This window comes from Contarinia nasturtii, unplaced genomic scaffold, assembly GCF_009176525.2.
Source record: "Contarinia nasturtii isolate CC-2019 unplaced genomic scaffold, AAFC_CNas_1.1 Cnas_scaffold_187, whole genome shotgun sequence".
Lineage (NCBI taxonomy): Eukaryota > Metazoa > Arthropoda > Insecta > Diptera > Cecidomyiidae > Contarinia > Contarinia nasturtii.
Window position 1 is genome coordinate 2,034,441 of NW_022197544.1, and position 18,371 is coordinate 2,052,811.

At 35.2% G+C, this 18,371-nt stretch overlaps 1 protein-coding gene across 8 annotated transcripts; it reads right to left on the bottom strand.

Moving 5' to 3' along the window:
- Nucleotides 1-518: 518 nt before the first annotated feature.
- LOC116352342 lies at nucleotides 519-14,693 on the bottom strand. 8 transcript variants are annotated; one of them, XM_031784861.1, is made up of 12 exons: nucleotides 14,675-14,693; nucleotides 11,714-11,905; nucleotides 8,058-10,521; nucleotides 4,489-4,667; nucleotides 4,150-4,306; nucleotides 3,645-3,985; nucleotides 3,275-3,550; nucleotides 3,037-3,187; nucleotides 2,517-2,964; nucleotides 2,220-2,453; nucleotides 1,501-2,087; nucleotides 519-1,425 (listed from the first exon to the last, which is right to left on the bottom strand). In XM_031784861.1, exons 3-12 carry the CDS (start codon nucleotides 10,156-10,158, stop codon nucleotides 1,160-1,162), a joined length of 4,740 nt encoding a protein of 1,579 aa, XP_031640721.1. In that variant the 5' UTR covers nucleotides 10,159-10,521; nucleotides 11,714-11,905; nucleotides 14,675-14,693; the 3' UTR covers nucleotides 519-1,159. The 8 variants fall into 8 exon arrangements, with proteins under 8 accessions (XP_031640721.1, XP_031640719.1, XP_031640718.1 ...); XM_031784859.1 differs by lacking the exon at nucleotides 14,675-14,693 and adding an exon at nucleotides 12,844-12,947; XM_031784858.1 differs by lacking the exon at nucleotides 14,675-14,693 and adding an exon at nucleotides 12,603-12,928.
- Nucleotides 14,694-18,371: the final 3,678 nt, after the last annotated feature.

Genomic DNA, 18,371 nt, shown 5'->3' on the forward strand with positions numbered 1-18,371 from the left:
TACATTTTGTGGACTGGTAATGTACGTTCTAGTTGAGGTTTTGTTTCATCAGATGCCCACTAAATAAGCAATTTTAAGATACATACTACATACCATGTGATTTCTAGTCGCCTTTACTAGTAATCTGCCAAAAAAATTGTTTAAACAGAAAGGTTTATTTGAGAAACCCCCCACATTCATCCAGAACCGTCTTACACACAGACAAATATATTTGGATTTTGTCATCTGGATATTTCAGCTCATCTGGATAACGTTAGGCTGATATATGGAGTGAAAACAATAGAAGTAATCGCCTAACGTCATCCAGATGAGCTGAAATATTCAGATGACCAAATCCAAATATATTGTCCGCTTCCACAGCATTTTCAAATTGTGCATTTGAAATAGAAATAAAAATAGAACATTTTGTTTTTATTTGAATGTTATTTAACAATTATTTTTTTATATAAAAAAATTCCATTGACATTAACTTAACGAGAACAAAAAAAAAATGATGTTGAATTTATATGCACATCGGAAACATATCGGTGATAATTCGAATTGATTGTTTAGAAAATGAAAACACATTAAAAGTCAACTAGAAATGTATAAATTAGATTCATCGTAGGTAGCATCGTAACATTTTTTTTTTTCTCTCGATAGGTAAAAAAAGATAAAAAGATTGATGAAGAGATATGAGAGACGAAAATAGTAAAAAATAAATAAATAATAAACAATTACAGCAATGTAATGCATTTTAACAGCACAGACACTCGGGCATTGTGAAACAATTGTGTTTGCATTCGTCACACTTCGAACAATTTCAAAATAACTAATTAGAGAGGGAAACCTACTCTCAATCATACCTTCATATTTCTTTTTCTCTCATTCACTTCCATTTTGCAACAATAAATATCATTGGAAAAAAAAATGATTCATAATAATATAAAACTATCTAAAACCTATCAAAAAAAACGTAAAGGAGGTGCGATTTGATTTTGAAAATATAAACTCCACTTCAAAGATGATTGCGAATGTTTAAAATTGTGATTTATGTTGTTGTATGTTGTTTTCGTTGATTGATGTGCTCTGTGATTCGGGTGCTGTGATATTTTATGTTGTATATGTAAAAAAATAAAATGTTCATGACGTCAATTATGATATGGTAGGCCATGTCATTTCATTTTTTTAAATTCAAAGCGCTCGAGATAACGTCGCGTCGCTTATAAATTGGTCCATTACGTACATTCGGTGATGAATCAGACGTTTTTAATGGCACACATTTTGTATCGGTTGTACGTGCGCCAGAACTACCGTGTGACTGTTGCATTGTTTGCGAATGACTTTTTGAAATTGATTTATTTTGTTGTTGCTGCTGATTAGTCATCATTCGTTCGAATTCAGCCGTTTTTGAACGCATCATATCACCGCCAATATTTGTAATCGCTGTAAACAAACAAAATATAAGCGAACATTTATTTATTTATTATTATTTTTTTTGTCGGTATGTACGGAGTATACCTGTCATTACTGGAATACTATGTGTGTGGGGTTCAATTGTATTATTTCCGGTTTGTTTTTGGGCTGCCGAAATAAGTTTATCGACATCTTTTGTTCCCTGATCGATTGGCACGGTGGTCAGTGTAAGCTGAGCTGGTTTAAATTGTGATTTAAGCTTTGTTAACGGAAACCCGCTCTTTTTTGCTATCGAACTAAGTGTTTTCGATGTGGGCGATTGCTGTGGCGGTGTTATTGTTGTTGTGCTTCGATAGCCATTATTTGTTTCGGCATCTTCGATGTACGGAATATCCGATAGATCGGATGTAAGGCTTAATGGTGTGGCAGCAGTCGATATTATATCCGCATGAATTGCAGATGTGTTGACCATTTGAACGGGCAGCTTTAAACTCGCTAATAATACTTCATTATTTGAATTATTGGATTTACTCGTTGGCGTTGTTGGCGGTGATAAATTCAAATTATACCGAATTCCATCGTCTGTTAATGGTGTTATTGTGTTTGAAGATGATGGCACTCGTCGCCTTCGTCGCGAAAACACACTCTCCTGATCCGGAATCAGACTTTTTGTTCGTGAACCACGTTCTCGCCTGAAAATCAATATGGAGGCAAAGAGAAGGCGACACATTTTTTTTTAACAAATATTTAATAACTTTTTAAACACTCGATTTTCTTCTAATTTCTGAACTTCCAATATAAAAAAAATCGTCAGAACATCTTACCGTCTGATGTTATCACTGGGTTCGGCCACATTTCCACGTACGGTATTTTCATGTGTGAATTGTTCGCGAACATACATTCGTCGTGGTTGTTCACCGTCCTCTGTTTGTGCGCTCGTGCCAGGTGTAGCAGATACGTCTTCGTATGGATCGAATCGCTCTTGACTGTGTTGTGGAAAGAAATGCGCGTGTACTTTTGCACCAGGAGATTTCTTAGGACTAGACGTTGTCGATTCACTGCAAAATATATTCGTTTTTTTTTTTTTACATTTTACAAAATTGTTTTATGTTTAAACTTACTCTTTTCGACTGTTGTTAACTTCATAGCTGTCCTTTCGATCGAATATATAGTCCAATTGTTCTGGATGTGTGTCCCATATGACGGTGTACACGTCGTCCATCACATCTGGTGGTATTGCAAATAATTCTTCGTAATGATCGATCATTGTTCGTACAACGTTAATCACATCTAAACGCTCTTCGGCCTGTTCATCGGTAGCGACCGCACTGCTTGCATCCGTATTTGAATGCAATATGTTTGGTGCAATGACTGTGGCCAAATTTGCACTGTCCATTTTATTTCCAACCGATATACATGTATTTGTTGCCAAATTCATGACATCGTCCGAGCAACGGGCAACAAGTGCAAGAAATTTTAATAATACGTACAATGTATCACGATGAGCTATTGGTAATAATTGAATTAAATGTGAAAGTGCTTCCAATTGTAGACGGCGATTTCGAATTTCTGTAACAAACAACCATTTCAATTGTGATTAATTTTGCAAATGAAAATGCGAACGACAATTTGTCAACTCACTTTGTGTTGATAAAAACGCTGGATAAAGTGATCGACAGAGCAATGGTTCGGGTAAATCTCTTAAGTATTCCTTCAGCAAGGAGGCCACATCGTGCGGACTCGTTTCCGAATCGAATGTTTTCAATGAACCACAGTCCAATTCTTCGCGTAACTATTGCGGTGAAGAAACAAATAGTCAACCAAAATTAATAGTCATTGAATTGTGATCACACCATCCATTTTTCCATTTTGGTAATACCTCTCTAATACGCCGTTTTGATGTGCTAACTCGAAATATGCCAACTACGTGTAAACCATAATTAGTGAGGTGATCGATACAAGCTAAAATTAATGGTGGAACTTGAGGCTGTGTTTGTCGTGCGCTGCCATTTGAAAATTTCGAACTGGCATCGTCATCTTCAAGACTGTTGCCCAACCCGCCACCGCTGCCACCAACATCACTTAAACTATCGCCACTGTTTGACGCCGTAAATCGAGAATCGTGCTTCGAAAATAAACTGTCACATGATCCGCTCTGTGTGTTTTATTGAAAATAGACACATTCATAAGAACCAATATTTTTGAGATTGTTTTTTATTTTTTTTTTAATTTAAGCAAAGAAATCTTACATAATTTCCATCACTGGATATCGCGCTACCCGGCAATGCAGCATCTAATGATGTGATTGAGCAACGTGACTTTCGGCTAAATTTATGGCCACCACTGTCATCGCTTCCCTTTTGTTTGGTTGTCGTCGTTGATGCAGCAAACGCATTATCATTGCTTAAACACTTTTCCAACGGTTGGCCGAAGATTAAGCCACCGCTTGCATTGCTTGTACTTCCTTTTCGTCCATCACTTTTTATTTTGCTCGAATCAAAGAAACTGGTGGTTAATGCTTTACGTTTCAATAGAAGTGGCGCTCGACGCTTCTGACTTTTTGGCTGTAAACCGTCTGTTGTTGTGGTTTCTGAAGTTGCATGTCGTGTGATGAAATATGAGAGAACAAAAGAAAACAAAACGCACATTTCAGTTATATGATGAGAAAAAAGAAACCCAAATAAAAACCAAAACACGTGAATTTTAAATGATCATTCACAATCAGCTGATGAATAATCTTCAATATTTTATTACCTGATGGTAATTTAACTGGTACACCAATGTTCAATTGATTAATTCGATCCAATGCAATTCGCTGTAAACTTTTTCGTTCAACATCGCTTAATTCGTGCAAATACGCCTTTTTCAAGTGTAAATATTTTCCGGTAGACGATTTCCAAATGCAATTTCCCTGTATCGTGAGAGAATTTAAATTTCATTGAGTCATCGCACGTATATTTTTTTTGCTTCAACATTTTCTCTCTCTCACACACACACACGCACACAAATGAAAGATAGATAAATGTATCAGATAAAAATGAAATTAAGAAAAAAGCATTTGCATTTGAGAATGAAAAATTCATAAATATTTACTTGTGGCGTCCAATGTGGCTGAGCTGGTGAATCAGGTCGTGTTTGACTTTTCGATCGCGATTTCCATATTTTCTTTGAGAACACCTGTCCAACGTTTGATGATGATTTTGATTTTTGCATATTAGCAATGCTTGAGTCTTCTTTTTTATGGCCAAATATCGAATCCTTGGTCCAGCTGCCTGTGTTTTTTTTTTTGGATTCCATGTTTTGGACGAAGAAGAATAACAACATATTAAAATTTGAATTTCATTCAATTCATATAAGCGTATATTTTGTGATGAAAGCGCACACAATATTGTGAATTCATCGCATTGAAAATGGGAAAAATGGTGTGTATTTGTTTCTTTTTTTCTTCTTCTTCGTCATCGAAACGGTGTGACATTTTTATTCATAACATACAAATTTTTGCATATTTATGTGTGTGCGCAGTGTGTCTTGTAACCACAACCAAAGACAAATGACTAAGAACTTTTCGATGAATACGAACGGAATGAATGAAAATATTTTTTTTTTCACACAAAATTAAGAATGAAGCGTTTCGAAGAAAGAATGATATTTTGTAAATCTCTAGATACAATTCGATTCCAAAGTGAAAAGAGAAAAAAATGTCACAAACTGGATGTCACCGAATAAATTTCTTAAACTGAACACTTTTCTTTAAAATTTAGCTGAATTTTCCAAAATAAAAACAGTATCCAATTTGATAAGCTCACGAATAGTAAAAAAAATGCGTTAATACGCGGTTTATAACATACACTAAATGATAATCTTTGTACCTGTGCTGAAATGTGATATATATTTTTCTTTTCAATGAAACACGTTCGGCAAAACAAAATCAAATTAGTGTTTGATAAGATGATGATGATGGGATTTTTTTTTTGAAATGATCGTGCACAGTCATTCGAACACACACCGATCACACACTCATTAAATCCAATAACGTAGAAATGATACACAAATAATAATAATATCGCAACACTTTCTATATCACAATTAGGCCCGAATGAACCGCGAAAAAACTACAAAAATTATTGTACAATCTCATTGATCAGTGAAAAGTGACAACAAAAACAGCAGGTAACAGTAGCAATAATAACAAATATTAAAGAAAAAAAAAAACGTAATCGATCACGAAATGGACAAAATAAGACATTCAAACTAAATGGAAGAGCGAAATGATATTGTATATAGATATCGTGTAATCATCGATACTGATGAATATGGCTTAGTACTACAATGCGCTCGCTCTATTTGAGCGCACAAATAAAATCACACATATAAGCGAGAAGAAGATGAAAAACGAACGACGAAAATTTTCTTCAAGGGAAGACAACGGCCACAACGACAACAACATGAAGAAAAGCAAACGATCGAAATGAGTGAACAGAGAAAGAACGAAGAAAAAAAAAGCTAAACTCATACTGTGACACACACGATAATATACATGATACGCGCAACGGACATAGAACAAGATTGGATGCGGGCAGCACAGCGAGATTAAACTAGTATATGAAATACAGAGAGAAAGAAAGAGAGAGCAATGACACAAACGATACGAGACAGAGGGGGACAACGAATTTATACATATCAAATGCTCCTATAAAAATATGTGGCCATGTATCATATTTTTAGCTTTTTCACATCAGTTGCTATTAATAAATATAATATTAAAGTGTTGTTAGGACTTTTCTCTTGCCCACATAAACATATAACAATTATATATACGCACACATTCAATATATATGTATATAAATAACATGTATATGCATGGTTGAAAAGTAAGTAAACGTGAGCGAGAGTTCACAGTATCTCTCTGTCCTGCTCGTGTATTTGGTCGTTGTGTATCAACAAAACAACCGAACAAATTGCACGCGCGAGAAAAATCGAACACACGAAGAAAAAGAAGAACAAAAATATGAACCAAATGAAAACTGTTTAAGAAAATTTGTGAAAATGATGAAATTGCTAGACGTTTGCATATGGCTCGTATCTATCGATGAAACGAACAAATCAATGAGCCGAAAGTAGAGCGCAATAGATAGTGTGTCTGTGTAGAAGCACGAGAAGGAGTCACGATATTTCACATACACACGCACATGGTCATCGTTTAATTTGAGTAGAGAGCAAACAAAATATATCCAAGCCGATTCAACATAATCAATTCTCACGAGCAAAATCACAAGATCATTTTTTTAACCGAATCGATATTTTTCAGCAAGCATCTATAAAAAAAAACACTAGTCAATAAACCGAATCGTTCTAATATCGAAATAATAAATATTATGAAAGACTAGTCGAATTTCGATGCCAACAACGACAGTTAATTCATCTTCCAAGTTCTAACACCTAATTATAACTCAAAATCATCGAGCATCGCTGATCGTTTGGTTCATTTTCGAGCCGTTTTTTTCCTCTATGTATGTTTTTTTCATTACATTTTTTTTTCTTCTACTCTCTTTCTCTATCGTTTCTTTTGTAAATGCAATTTGAATGATTACTAAATACGTGCTTAAAATGATGTTCCCATTTTAATGTTGGTAATAAAATTAGCAAAATCAAAATAAACGAAACATATTCAACGAGAAGAACGGGCATTAAAAAAACGAAATGAAAATTTGATCAGGTCTCTCTCTATCGCTGTGTGTACAAGATGTTCAAGCTATTGATTTAATTCGTTCGTTTGCTCGATCATCCTTGCGTTCGAGTCAATTTTCAATTTGCCAATTTGTGTTGGTCATTGAATTCAAAAGAAGATTTTATTAGATTCACACTAAAAGCAGGCGTAAGTGTTCCCATGTGCGCGGTTGCACACGCGCGCGCACACACCCATTTGAACACGAGACTTTTTTTTTGCACATACCATTGATGATCAATGACGTAGAATGATTCCTTGTAACAGTCATGCTACGTCATGACGATGTGACTCAATGAATTTATCACTTTCGAATGTTTTATTCGATGTCGAGCGCCGTGTCATGTGTGTGTGTAAATTTGGGTGTGTGATTCATGAGTGCCGTGAAATTTGGAGAAAAAAAAAAATGAAATGACACTTTTCATTTTTCACTCAAAAGAAAGATAGAAATGCGTAAGCGATTTCATGCGTGTTGAATGACAAATGACGATCACTTCACTAGAAATTAAAAGCCGGAAAAAGAGCAAGGACATATTTCTTAAATGAATTGACATGCAACATGATTAGAATGATGACAAATAAGCTTTTCTGCTACCATTTTTCTCTTCTATCGTCTTTGAAGCCAAAAACTGTTTAAGAAAAACCGTTTTCAACAAGCATCACTGCTAATCACTAATTTTACATCTGTTTGATGTGTTTTTTCCCTTTCGATTTACTATTTTCAACATATTCAATATATTTCTATTTTTTTTCAATTTTCATTTCGTGGTAAATCGTAAGCTCGAAATTACGCGAGCAAAAAAGTAAAAAAAAAAAAAACAAAAAACACACGTGTGACACAAAAGGTAATGTCGAGGGCACCAAAGAGAGAAAGAATATATATGTGGATGTGAATAAGTAGTGTGAATGATAGATAAAATTTAGAATTTGTGCGTACTTGTGTGAAAGAATCCGGTTGGTGATGTTGGCGTTGATGATGACGTTAGCTTTCGTTCGCCACTAGACGCTGATGCATTATGGTGATAATTTTCGGGGCAATCACTTAACGATAATAATTGTTTATATTCATCGGCTGACATATGGGCTTTGATCTCTTCAATTACAAGTTCGGTCCAATTGTCATTTGTTTGCGTGTGTTTGGTGTTTCCAATGTCAAGTTCATCTGGTTTCTCTATTTCACCTTTCGATGTAATATTTCGTAAATTTGTATCATAATTGATTCGTTTAAATTGATTTGCTGTACTTTCGCTGCTTGGTTTTTTGCGTGCCATGCGTAAATAACGTTTGATTGTATCGCTAACTGATTGTGATACATCCTCATTATCAATACTACTTTTGCGTTTGGAATGTTTTGTGGTTGAATCACCGAGACCGGATTTACATGCACCGGAACTCATCGATTTACTGAGAATATTCTTATTTTTTTGCGAGTGTTCCTTTTCGATTTTTTCCTGTTCTTGCCGTTTTAAATATTCGTGATACTGTTGATAGATATTATTCACTGGGATTGGATCGGTTTGTGTTTCTTCTGTATTCCAGTGTGATGGTTTTTCTTGTGATGCGTATTTTATTGAGATTAATGGAACACGTGCACATAATGCTGCGACTTCATCACTTTCGGCCAATTCATCGGATGCCAATGGAATACCAGTCAGTGTATAGGTTATGCCATCCTTTTGATCTTGACTATTTCGAGATGGAACGGATTTTAGAGTTGGCAACATAAATAATGATGTGGACAAACGTAGTGGTGCTGATGAATCAGATCCCATCGGTCGTCGACTATGACGTTTTAATATTATATCTAATTGCTGTTGTTTTAATTCATCACGTATGCGCCGTAGCAATTGTTTATCCTCCAAAACGGCCGGCGTAAAATGCATTGTACTCAACAATGAACTTCGATTCGATCGACCATAATTTCGTAAGTTTTCCAATAGCAGGGATGTATGTTGACTACCGATCGGACGTCGATTCAGCCGTGATGATGAATACGATGATGGATCAGAACTGCCAAATGTCGTTTGATGCGATAATTTTGTTGATGTGTTGTTACCTTCAATTGATCCAAATGAATACTTTTTAGCGCTATCTTCACCGCCAATGATACCACTGCTGCTCATGATACTGCTGCGAAATTTTTGGAATTCAATACCGGCATCGATTGAACCAGATTTTCCATATGCTGGTGGTGACATATTATCAGGTGAATTAAAAGCACTTGAATCATATTCATTTGGCGACGAGCTACTTTCTTTTGCCAAATTTAAAACATCCGTTTCATTCAATGGTTCAGCATCACTCGATAGTTTCAGATATTTTTCCAGCATTTCAATGATCAGAAACATTCGTTGATTTTCATTTGCTGAAATACCTTCATCTTCCGATTCATCGGCCGAATTGAATTTGGTGGGTGGTGATGAAATATTTGATGAACCACTGGACTTATTATCGGAAATTGGTGCCAAACGATTTGTACTACGTCCAAACCATTTATGGGTGTGTCGTAATTTTCCGCTTCGTCGAAACGGTGACACACCTAGTGCGCCCGGAAATGATTGTTTGCGCCGGAAAATGGGCAAAAATGTTGGCTCATTAGTGCACACATGTTGAAAATATTCTTCGATTTTTTTCAAATCTTGTGGATCATTTGAATTTCCACGAATATAATCGGGTATTAGTTTGCGTCCAGCATCGGTCATGTATTTCCATGTTTTACGTGTCAGAAGCCATCGTTCACGGGGCGGTTTTTCTTTATCGACTTTTTTTCCCATTTTTCCCTTTTTCGATGATCGATGCGCGCTAAAGCTTGAGATTGGATTGAAACTTCGGTGGGTTGTTGGTGGTGGTGTGGTGGTGGTGGTGTTGGTATTGGTTGTGGCGTCACTGGCCGTCGATGCTGTCGTACCTGCTGAAGCATTGATTGACGCATTCGAACCGGAGAATAGTGATTGCAGTGAGGCTGTTGGAGTGATCAATTGCTGTCGTTTAGTTCGTTTTTTAAATGCAATGTTTCGATAGGATTTTTTATCGGCCATTGTATGTTATGTGTGGTTTTGTTTTGAATGGGCTCACTCTTCCAATTCACCTCACAAGAAATCACGCTTTGATGTCATGGGATTTTTGATTGTTTGTCTTGGTGGTGGTAGTAGTAGTGATGGTGGTGTTGGAGCTTTTTTTTAATTTAATTTATTTCATTCGAAACGTGGACTCTGTCACTGGCGTTATAGGTAAGTTATATGTAAAGTGTGTCGATTGTACTGTTTTGTTGTATAAATTGGATTTGAATGATCTGTGTGATGGCCTAACGAATCTCTACGGGATAAATGTTTGCTCGGTTGTTGTGAATGTCCAAATGAGGAAGAAGAAGGTCGCCTTGGCATTAAGTTTGTATTTTAAATCTAATGGAATTGAAAGTGGAGTCAAATTTAAATGGTTTTGTTTGTTTTTTTTTTTGAAAAGGGATTTGAATTTATTTGACGCTATTAGTGACTATAAACAGAAGGAAAAGCTCACGTTTGCTTTCAATCCAAAATGTCCAAAGATGAAAGTAAATAACGATAATAGAAATCCTAATCCGGTTGGAAAATGCAACGATTCGACGTTGTCTGTACTATTGCAATTCGATCACAATATTTACGTGTATCACTTTTTAGCGACGATTTTTTGTGTATTATTATTATTATATTGTATAATTCTCTCTCTCTCTATTTTTTTTTTGTTTTCAAAAGCACAAAAGAAACATCGTTTTTTTTATTTTTAGATTGACAATTTCGTCATTCATAACATTCATTCTGATTTCACCAGAGAGAGTAGACAATGAAAGAGGCGAGATACAGAAAAAAACGCACTCAATCAAATACTTGGGCCAAACCAAAGTACAAAAGTGGTTTTTGACATTTTCAAATTCATATCGTAGTCTCTCCCTGTGTGTGATGTGTTTTTTTTCATATCTTCATCTGTTCATTCTCTATTTCATTGATTGCTCTTCACTGTTCCCATCTATATTTATGTGTGTATTGCTTCATTTTACCTATGACGATAAAATCAACCTAGAAAATAGAAAAAACAACGTTTCGCCCAATGTCATATTGCTAAGAGCGCGCGGGCTGCTATTATTACTCTTGTATGTGTATGCATATACGACATAAAGATCCGGGAATCGAAGTTTATGTTCGAAAACATTTAAATTTCCCCCTTACGCTTGGAGTTTGTTATTTTTTTTTTTTGCACAAAACACGGACATTTTTTATTTGTCTGCTCTGTTTTTCGTCTTACGTCTGTTGTCTCCAATAGCACCATTTCGAACTTTGTTATTTGAATCACAAAACACACAAATTGGAGAATGAATGACTGACTTGTGTGCGCCAAGAATGTTAACGATTTTTTTTTCATTGTGGTAATGTGTTTTGATTACTTTACCATTCTCTTTCTTTCTCTCTTTCGCTAATCACTGTTCGAAAAAAAAGCCAAAGGAAAGCGAGAGAGATAGAGAGGGAGAGTAAGATCATGAAAATTATTTTCAAATGTGTTGACAATCCTGTTCAGAGGCACTGATTGTTTTGTTTTCAAATAATTATACTGCGTACCCACCTAGCAATACAGATCGATCGACTGTATGTAATATGTCGGTTAAATACATTTATTTGGATACGGTGAAAATCCCAATGTGGATAATGACTATGGTGGTGACAGTAGCAGTAGCAATGGTGGTGGTGATGGTGATGACGATGATGATGTCTCTCTCTCAGAATTTTCTTTTTGTTTTGCACGCACCGTATAAATCTAGATCGAATATTATAAAAATAAATATTACATTTGTTTCTGCTATTCGACAATCAATTCTTTCTTCTTCTTCTTCTTTTTTGTAATGCACAAGGGGCGAGGTGTGTTCGATTTCCAATCTGTATGCTTATTGCCCAACATATAAATGCTGTCAATGCACGAACGAAACTAAACTGCTGTTGCTATTCACGATACATACACTACGTTCGATGTGACATTTATTTATTTAAAATTTATTATACTACGGATATTTAGCATCGTCTTTTCTCAATTCGACGAATTCCTGATATTTCTTCTCTCTTTTTTTGTGTTAAATAAATCTGAACGATTGATCTTTGCATTTGAAGGTATTGAGTTGAAGAAACAAAAAAATAAAGAGAAATCACTAAACTAATTATATATTTTCAAACGCAAGTTTCTCTCACGGTTTTTTTTTTGTTATTCCAAATCGAAAAATTCGTTTGCCAAATCAACAACACCACCAAAATATTTATTTTATTTATGGATTTCGCTGGGTCGGAAAATTAAGTGAGTCTCTGTGTGTGATCGTTACACTTAAATCATTTATTTCCACTTTGAATTCGAACTGATTTTCGATTGTATTGATTCCATATTCAAATATCAACAACAGCCACAACAAAACATTTTTATCAACAAATTGGCTTCAATTAAAATGACATAATTAGTAATAACACACATTTTCACTTTCAACAAGTCATTACATCTCGCCTCTATTCTGCCCAAGAATGTTCTCGTTTAATTTATGAACTGAATCTTTTCTTCTTTTTTAACCGATCTTTACTCTCGTTCCGTTTTTTTTTTTTGTTGTTGTTCATTTAACGACATACAACATTTTCTTTTCTCTTCGTTCCTTTTTTTTTGTATGAAAGAATTAATTGTTAAAACAATGCGTCGTATATAAATTAAATGAACAGTACCAACGATGTTCGTTTGTGCAAATTGAGCACATTTAAGCGTTTCAACGGTTTCTCGACACCTGAACGGGAATGGCTAACCTGGCCTCTCCAATCAACACACACTACAGCAAAAGTCTATTGAACGAATTTAGTATGTGAGCGTTTCTTACAATCGATTCACGGGATCGCGAGACGTTCCGCATACAAATTCTACACATTATCCCAAAATCTCTCGGTCGGTTCGCGATAAATATTTTACATTTGTTTTGTTGATTTCACGACGACGGCAGCAGCATCTATATTTCTTCTTTTCGTCATTCATTCGTCGTTGGCGTCGTCGTCGTCGTCGCCGTTGTCGCTTTTCTCACACACCGAGCGATGGTATTCGATTAAACGGGCAGGCGGTCGGAAAAGCGCGCGCACGCGATTACGTGCAAACAATTTGGTATAGTCGCGCTCACGAAATCAACGATGTGCCACTCTTGTGAACTATCAATATATGTGTTTGCATGTCACTTCGATCAAAGGAAAAACAAGTTGTTCATAAGCACTTAATTTTTCGTTACAATTAAATTTAATTTAACTCAATCACATAATTCGTCGTTTGTTGTTTTCTTGAGATAGATAGACGGATTCATACCTCCCGATAAACATACACATAATATATATTTGGCATCTATGTATGTAAATGTTTTATTTATAAACGTTTTTGCCTTCGCGTTATTTGAAATTTTATTTTAGCCTAGTGTTATATTCTTTTTTCATTCTCTCATTCGGTCGTTCTTTGTTAATTCAATTTTTTTTGCGTCTAAAAATAATTATGCTCTAAAATTAAAATCCCACGAAACGGACAGAAAAGTACAACAATAGAATAATCGTACCGATTGTGACGGTAAGCAAAAAGAACCAAAAAACAAAAGTACAATGCATACACACAACGTGTAACGCAAGTTTGGGAGCGAGGAATTGAGTGAAACGAAAGAAAATAATGCACGAAATGCCATCCATATAGGTTCAACATGAACACCAAATATCGTCTCACTCTCACATCAATCAGGGGCCAAAGGATATCGAATATTTTCTATCGTTTGTTCACAAATAAAAAAAAAGAATAATTTTACGTGAAGAAAACAAACAGAAAGGAAACAAATCAGAATGGAAAAGCGTCAAGTAAATACAAAAAGAGGAATAAGAAATCGTGCGCACTCGACTGGATCGAACGTATTGGAGGATGGGAATTTGAGAGGCAAAAACAACGGAATGGCGCTCCCGATCAAGTGCCCGCACACTCGTTTAAAGGAAGTATTTGCGAGTGTGTATCTTATTTTAAATACAAACAGCTTTGTTCAATGCGGTGGCGTGTATTTTTCAATCATTCTGCTCAATAAAAATTCCGGATCATTTGATTGTTAGTTTGAACAAAAAAAAATAGAAACAAATAAACTACATTTATAATAGCACAGCCATCAAAACACAAACGTTCAATCAAACTAATTTATTTTGTGTGTGCGGTGTCTGTGTGAATGTGTGTGTTTTTCCATTTCTCAGTATGCGATCATGATCACACACAAAAATAATGCGTGTGTCAACAGCAAACAGTTTTTACGCTGTTTTGTTAAGATGCAATCTCCTTTTTTTGTGGCATTTTAAGTGAGGCGCAATTTTGCATTAGATTGTTATCAAAAAAGAGGTCGATAAAAAGCGAATTTCATTTTCATGTCCATATGCGAGAGTAAAAAAGGGATAAATCCTCTTGTCGTGACCATAATAACACATTTCTAATAATGAAAATACCGAATTGTTTTTCGGCTAATCAATCATTAAATAAATACACACTTTTATCATGGCTTACATGTTTTCGATGCGTCACTCAGCCGCCTATTATCTTTCATATCTATTGTCAGCAAAGTGCATGCAAATAATTCCAGACGATTGGCAGAACCGTTTAGATTGCAGAACCGTATTTTCACCGAACTGCAAACAAAATGAATATTATTAAAATGAATTTCATTCAATTGCTAGCATCCAATTCTCATCGAATACACCAAATGCGATCATGCACTGCGAATGCAATTTTAAAAGCAAATGTGGCATATACATTAAATTTAAAAACAACAATAACCACATCGATAATATGGAGGAGCGCAATGATCTTTGAAAATTATGATGCACTTTATAACGACTCACATGAAATGTGTATTGAGGAAACTGCAGTTACCACATATAAATAATATCACTCGACCATCACTCGATACGAATAGAGAGTAATGCAACAAATGTGTGCCCGATCCAAAGGTGAAAGTTCACATAAAGATGTTTTGGGTACTTATTATCTTGATGACGACAGAGATTTTCATGAATCGTAAGTGATCATTTCAGCGTGGAATTAAAAGGAGCGTAAAAATGTTCTTGTTATTGTTGTTTGCTGACGATGCAAATTTCCACACTCACCGACAACTTCGATTTCTTTTTCTTATTTTCTTTTTTTCACACAAATCAACAGATGAGTCGATACAAATCGAGTTAAACCGCATAACACCACAAGTTCCCGAAAACATCAAAATGTATAACTGCCATTGAACAAAATATGTTCACATCACATCACCACTCACATACACAAATAAACGTAGTGCAAAACGTAATGATAATAGGCTAAAAATTGCAAACCATCACACGGCAAATTACGTATAACAGACTGAGAAATAGAGAGAGTGCGAGATAGAGAGAGTCTACGAGCACTAAGCCAACGAGTGAAATGAATAAAAAGAAGAAGAAGAAGAAGAAATAAAAAAAACTATGTGTAGAATACTATTTTTTCTCAAATGAAATACTTCATTACGACTTTAGCAACGCCGTTATACTAGTCCGCGTGATGCTCTTTTTTTCGTTTCATGCTCTCCGACGGACAGCTTATGAATTTTCGTTATTTAAATAGATGATGAGATGAGAAGAAAAATGAAAGAAAGAAAGGAAATATTATATCGAATACGACACTGACAAAATAGAATAGCGGCAAACATCTTAAAAATGGAAGAAGAAAATACGGTAGCAAACCTAGTAGCTAGTGTTTTATAGCATCGATCAAGTGGATATGATGTGCGTTGCGCGCCACAATAGTGTTGCACGTATATGCACGGTGAGCTCTCATGCCATCACTTTTCCTCATTTCGATATTTTCTCTCAATTGCATTCGGTTGATATTTTGGTTGGCAGTTTTGATGCGCACGCCCACGCCATTTCAATCCATTCGAATAACGACAGTTTAACTGCATTTGGAGTAGCGAACAAAGTTGCTACATTTTATCATTTTTTTTTTTTTTTTTTGGTGAGTGAATGACGCTCTAGGGAATTTCGAAAACACCGAAATGGAAGAGTGTGATCGAAAGTAATGGATTTTAAGAGCGAGACAATATAACTTAATTCACACTTCAAAGACGATCAAGAAAATGCCGAGCGTGGTGCCCATTGAAAATTCAGAATATCCGAAAATATTTTGGACATTTTTTTTACTATTCGGTTGAGTCGGGAAAATTATGATGAGAGAATTTTGTAAATGTGTTTTTCTTTTTCTCTTTTCGGCTGTGCCATTTCATGTCATTAATCGAAAAGAGTTTCAGACCACCTTTGACTATCTCTCTCTATGTATATATTCATTTTCATGCGTTTTTATGTGCCTGTCGACCGCAGCTCATACCATTTTATCCAAGCATTCTAAGATAAACATGAAATGAGAATGTTCGGTTCAGTTTTTATGTTCAAAACACCCAAGCATTGCAGGCGCTCTCGATTTTTCATCAACTAAAACAATAAAGTTAGGAAAACACCGTTGAATATTATAAAAGCGATACAGAAGAGAAAAAAACAAGAAGAAATATTTAGAAAAAAAACGATCTAAATTACAGCGCGCGCAAACATTATACGATCGAAACGAAAGAGAACAGTCATTGACTCAATATTGAATCAAAATTGATAATTTAAACAAAACATTAATAGAATAAATAGAGCACTTTTTGTTGCCTTTACATCGTACATTTCCCAATCGCCCATGTTTAGTCGTTTTGCGTTTTGTTTATAGTGTCCTGCTTTTTAAATTGATATACACACATATATATATATATTTGCATATCATGTGACGTGCGCATGATCGTCACTCTTCATCTGCATGGTGTGTGTGTGTTTTTTCGCGGACAGCAATTCGTGCAAATGGATGGAAATTGCTCGTTGGTCGAGCTCACTAGTCGAATGCACATGGTTTAAGCATGTCGATCACACTTTAGTCTCTCACATTTCTATCACACATGATAGTTATGAGCCACTCACAATCAATCATTTAATGCATTTCAATCTATGCACTTATCGTTTGAATTGGTGTTCGTTATAAGAGAAACGATGAAACCACAGCAGGTGGCTTGGTTGTTGTTACAAAAGAACATTCAACATTCTTGAAATGGCAGCTAAATTTGTTTACTTTCGCTTTCAATCCGGATTCGATACACTTTGGGTTCGTGCTCATTGCGAGATGAAAAATCGCCCAAAAATGAACACGAACGAGATAGAAGCGCAAACTGGATTTCAAATGAATTTGTTTCTATTTCTCATTCGGTTTGGCACTTGATTCACCGCACATTTTCTTTGATACTTTGAAAATCCATTAATCAAACTATTCAAAACAAATGAACATCAAAGAGTAGAATGCTAAACGAATAAGAAAAACTAAAAAAATTGTTATTTATGAGATCTGCTATCATAAATTTGCATCGATACACAAGAAAACATAATTATTTTTTTTACATTTTGTTGAAGCGAAAGTATGGATTTTCTTTCTCTAACTACTTGTTTACATTATCAATGTTTCTGAGTTAGTTTGGATAATCGACAAATTTTCCATTTCAAGGAACAAAAATGTACAAGCTGTGAAGCACAATGCAATGAAAATAATATTGAAACAGCAAAGAGATCGATCGATTTATTCAAAAAGTGCCATTGTGAATGGCATGGAAAATCCTATTAAAACGAAAAGCTTTAATGTTTGTTCAAAACACACAAATTTGTCAAAAAAAAAACATTTCAGTTTATCAATGTTTCTGTTTAAAATGGATTTTTCTTGTTCATTCGTTGTTCTTCTTTCAAAAGGAATGGATTAATACTTTCAAAATACAATGAAATTTGATGTGAATTCACACAATAAAATCGTCGTTCAAATCGTCTACTTAGCGTTTTTAGCTAGTATGTACATGAGTTTTCGGTGAATTTCGAAAGGAACAATTGTAAGTGACGCGACATTTCGGCGAAGTGGATTGCCATAACAATATCAAGGATGTTGGAGACAGTAAAAAACCATTTATTCGTTATACACATTCAACCGAATGGACAAGTGCTTTTAATGAAATATTTCGATTGCACCCCATGCAAGTCGCAATTCGAATAACCCTATACACATTTCGTGTGTAATCGGAAAAATATCTATATAGTATCTGTTCGCGATGTAACGAGTTTTGTATGTCTGAACGGTTGCAGACAGTGAATGAGTGAGTCGGAGTGTTGTATAA

Excerpts from the sequence above, each read along its gene's own strand:
- LOC116352342 (XM_031784861.1), bottom strand. The coding sequence starts at position 10,158 with ATGGCCGATAAAAAATCCTATCGAAACATTGCATTTAAAAAACGAACT. Across the intron at positions 4,307-4,488 it reads AGCCACATTGGACGCCACAA|GGAAATTGCATTTGGAAATC; the intron begins GTAAATATTTAT and ends CTCACGATACAG. Across the intron at positions 3,986-4,149 it reads ACCAGTTAAATTACCATCAG|AAACCACAACAACAGACGGT; the intron begins GTAATAAAATAT and ends ATGCAACTTCAG.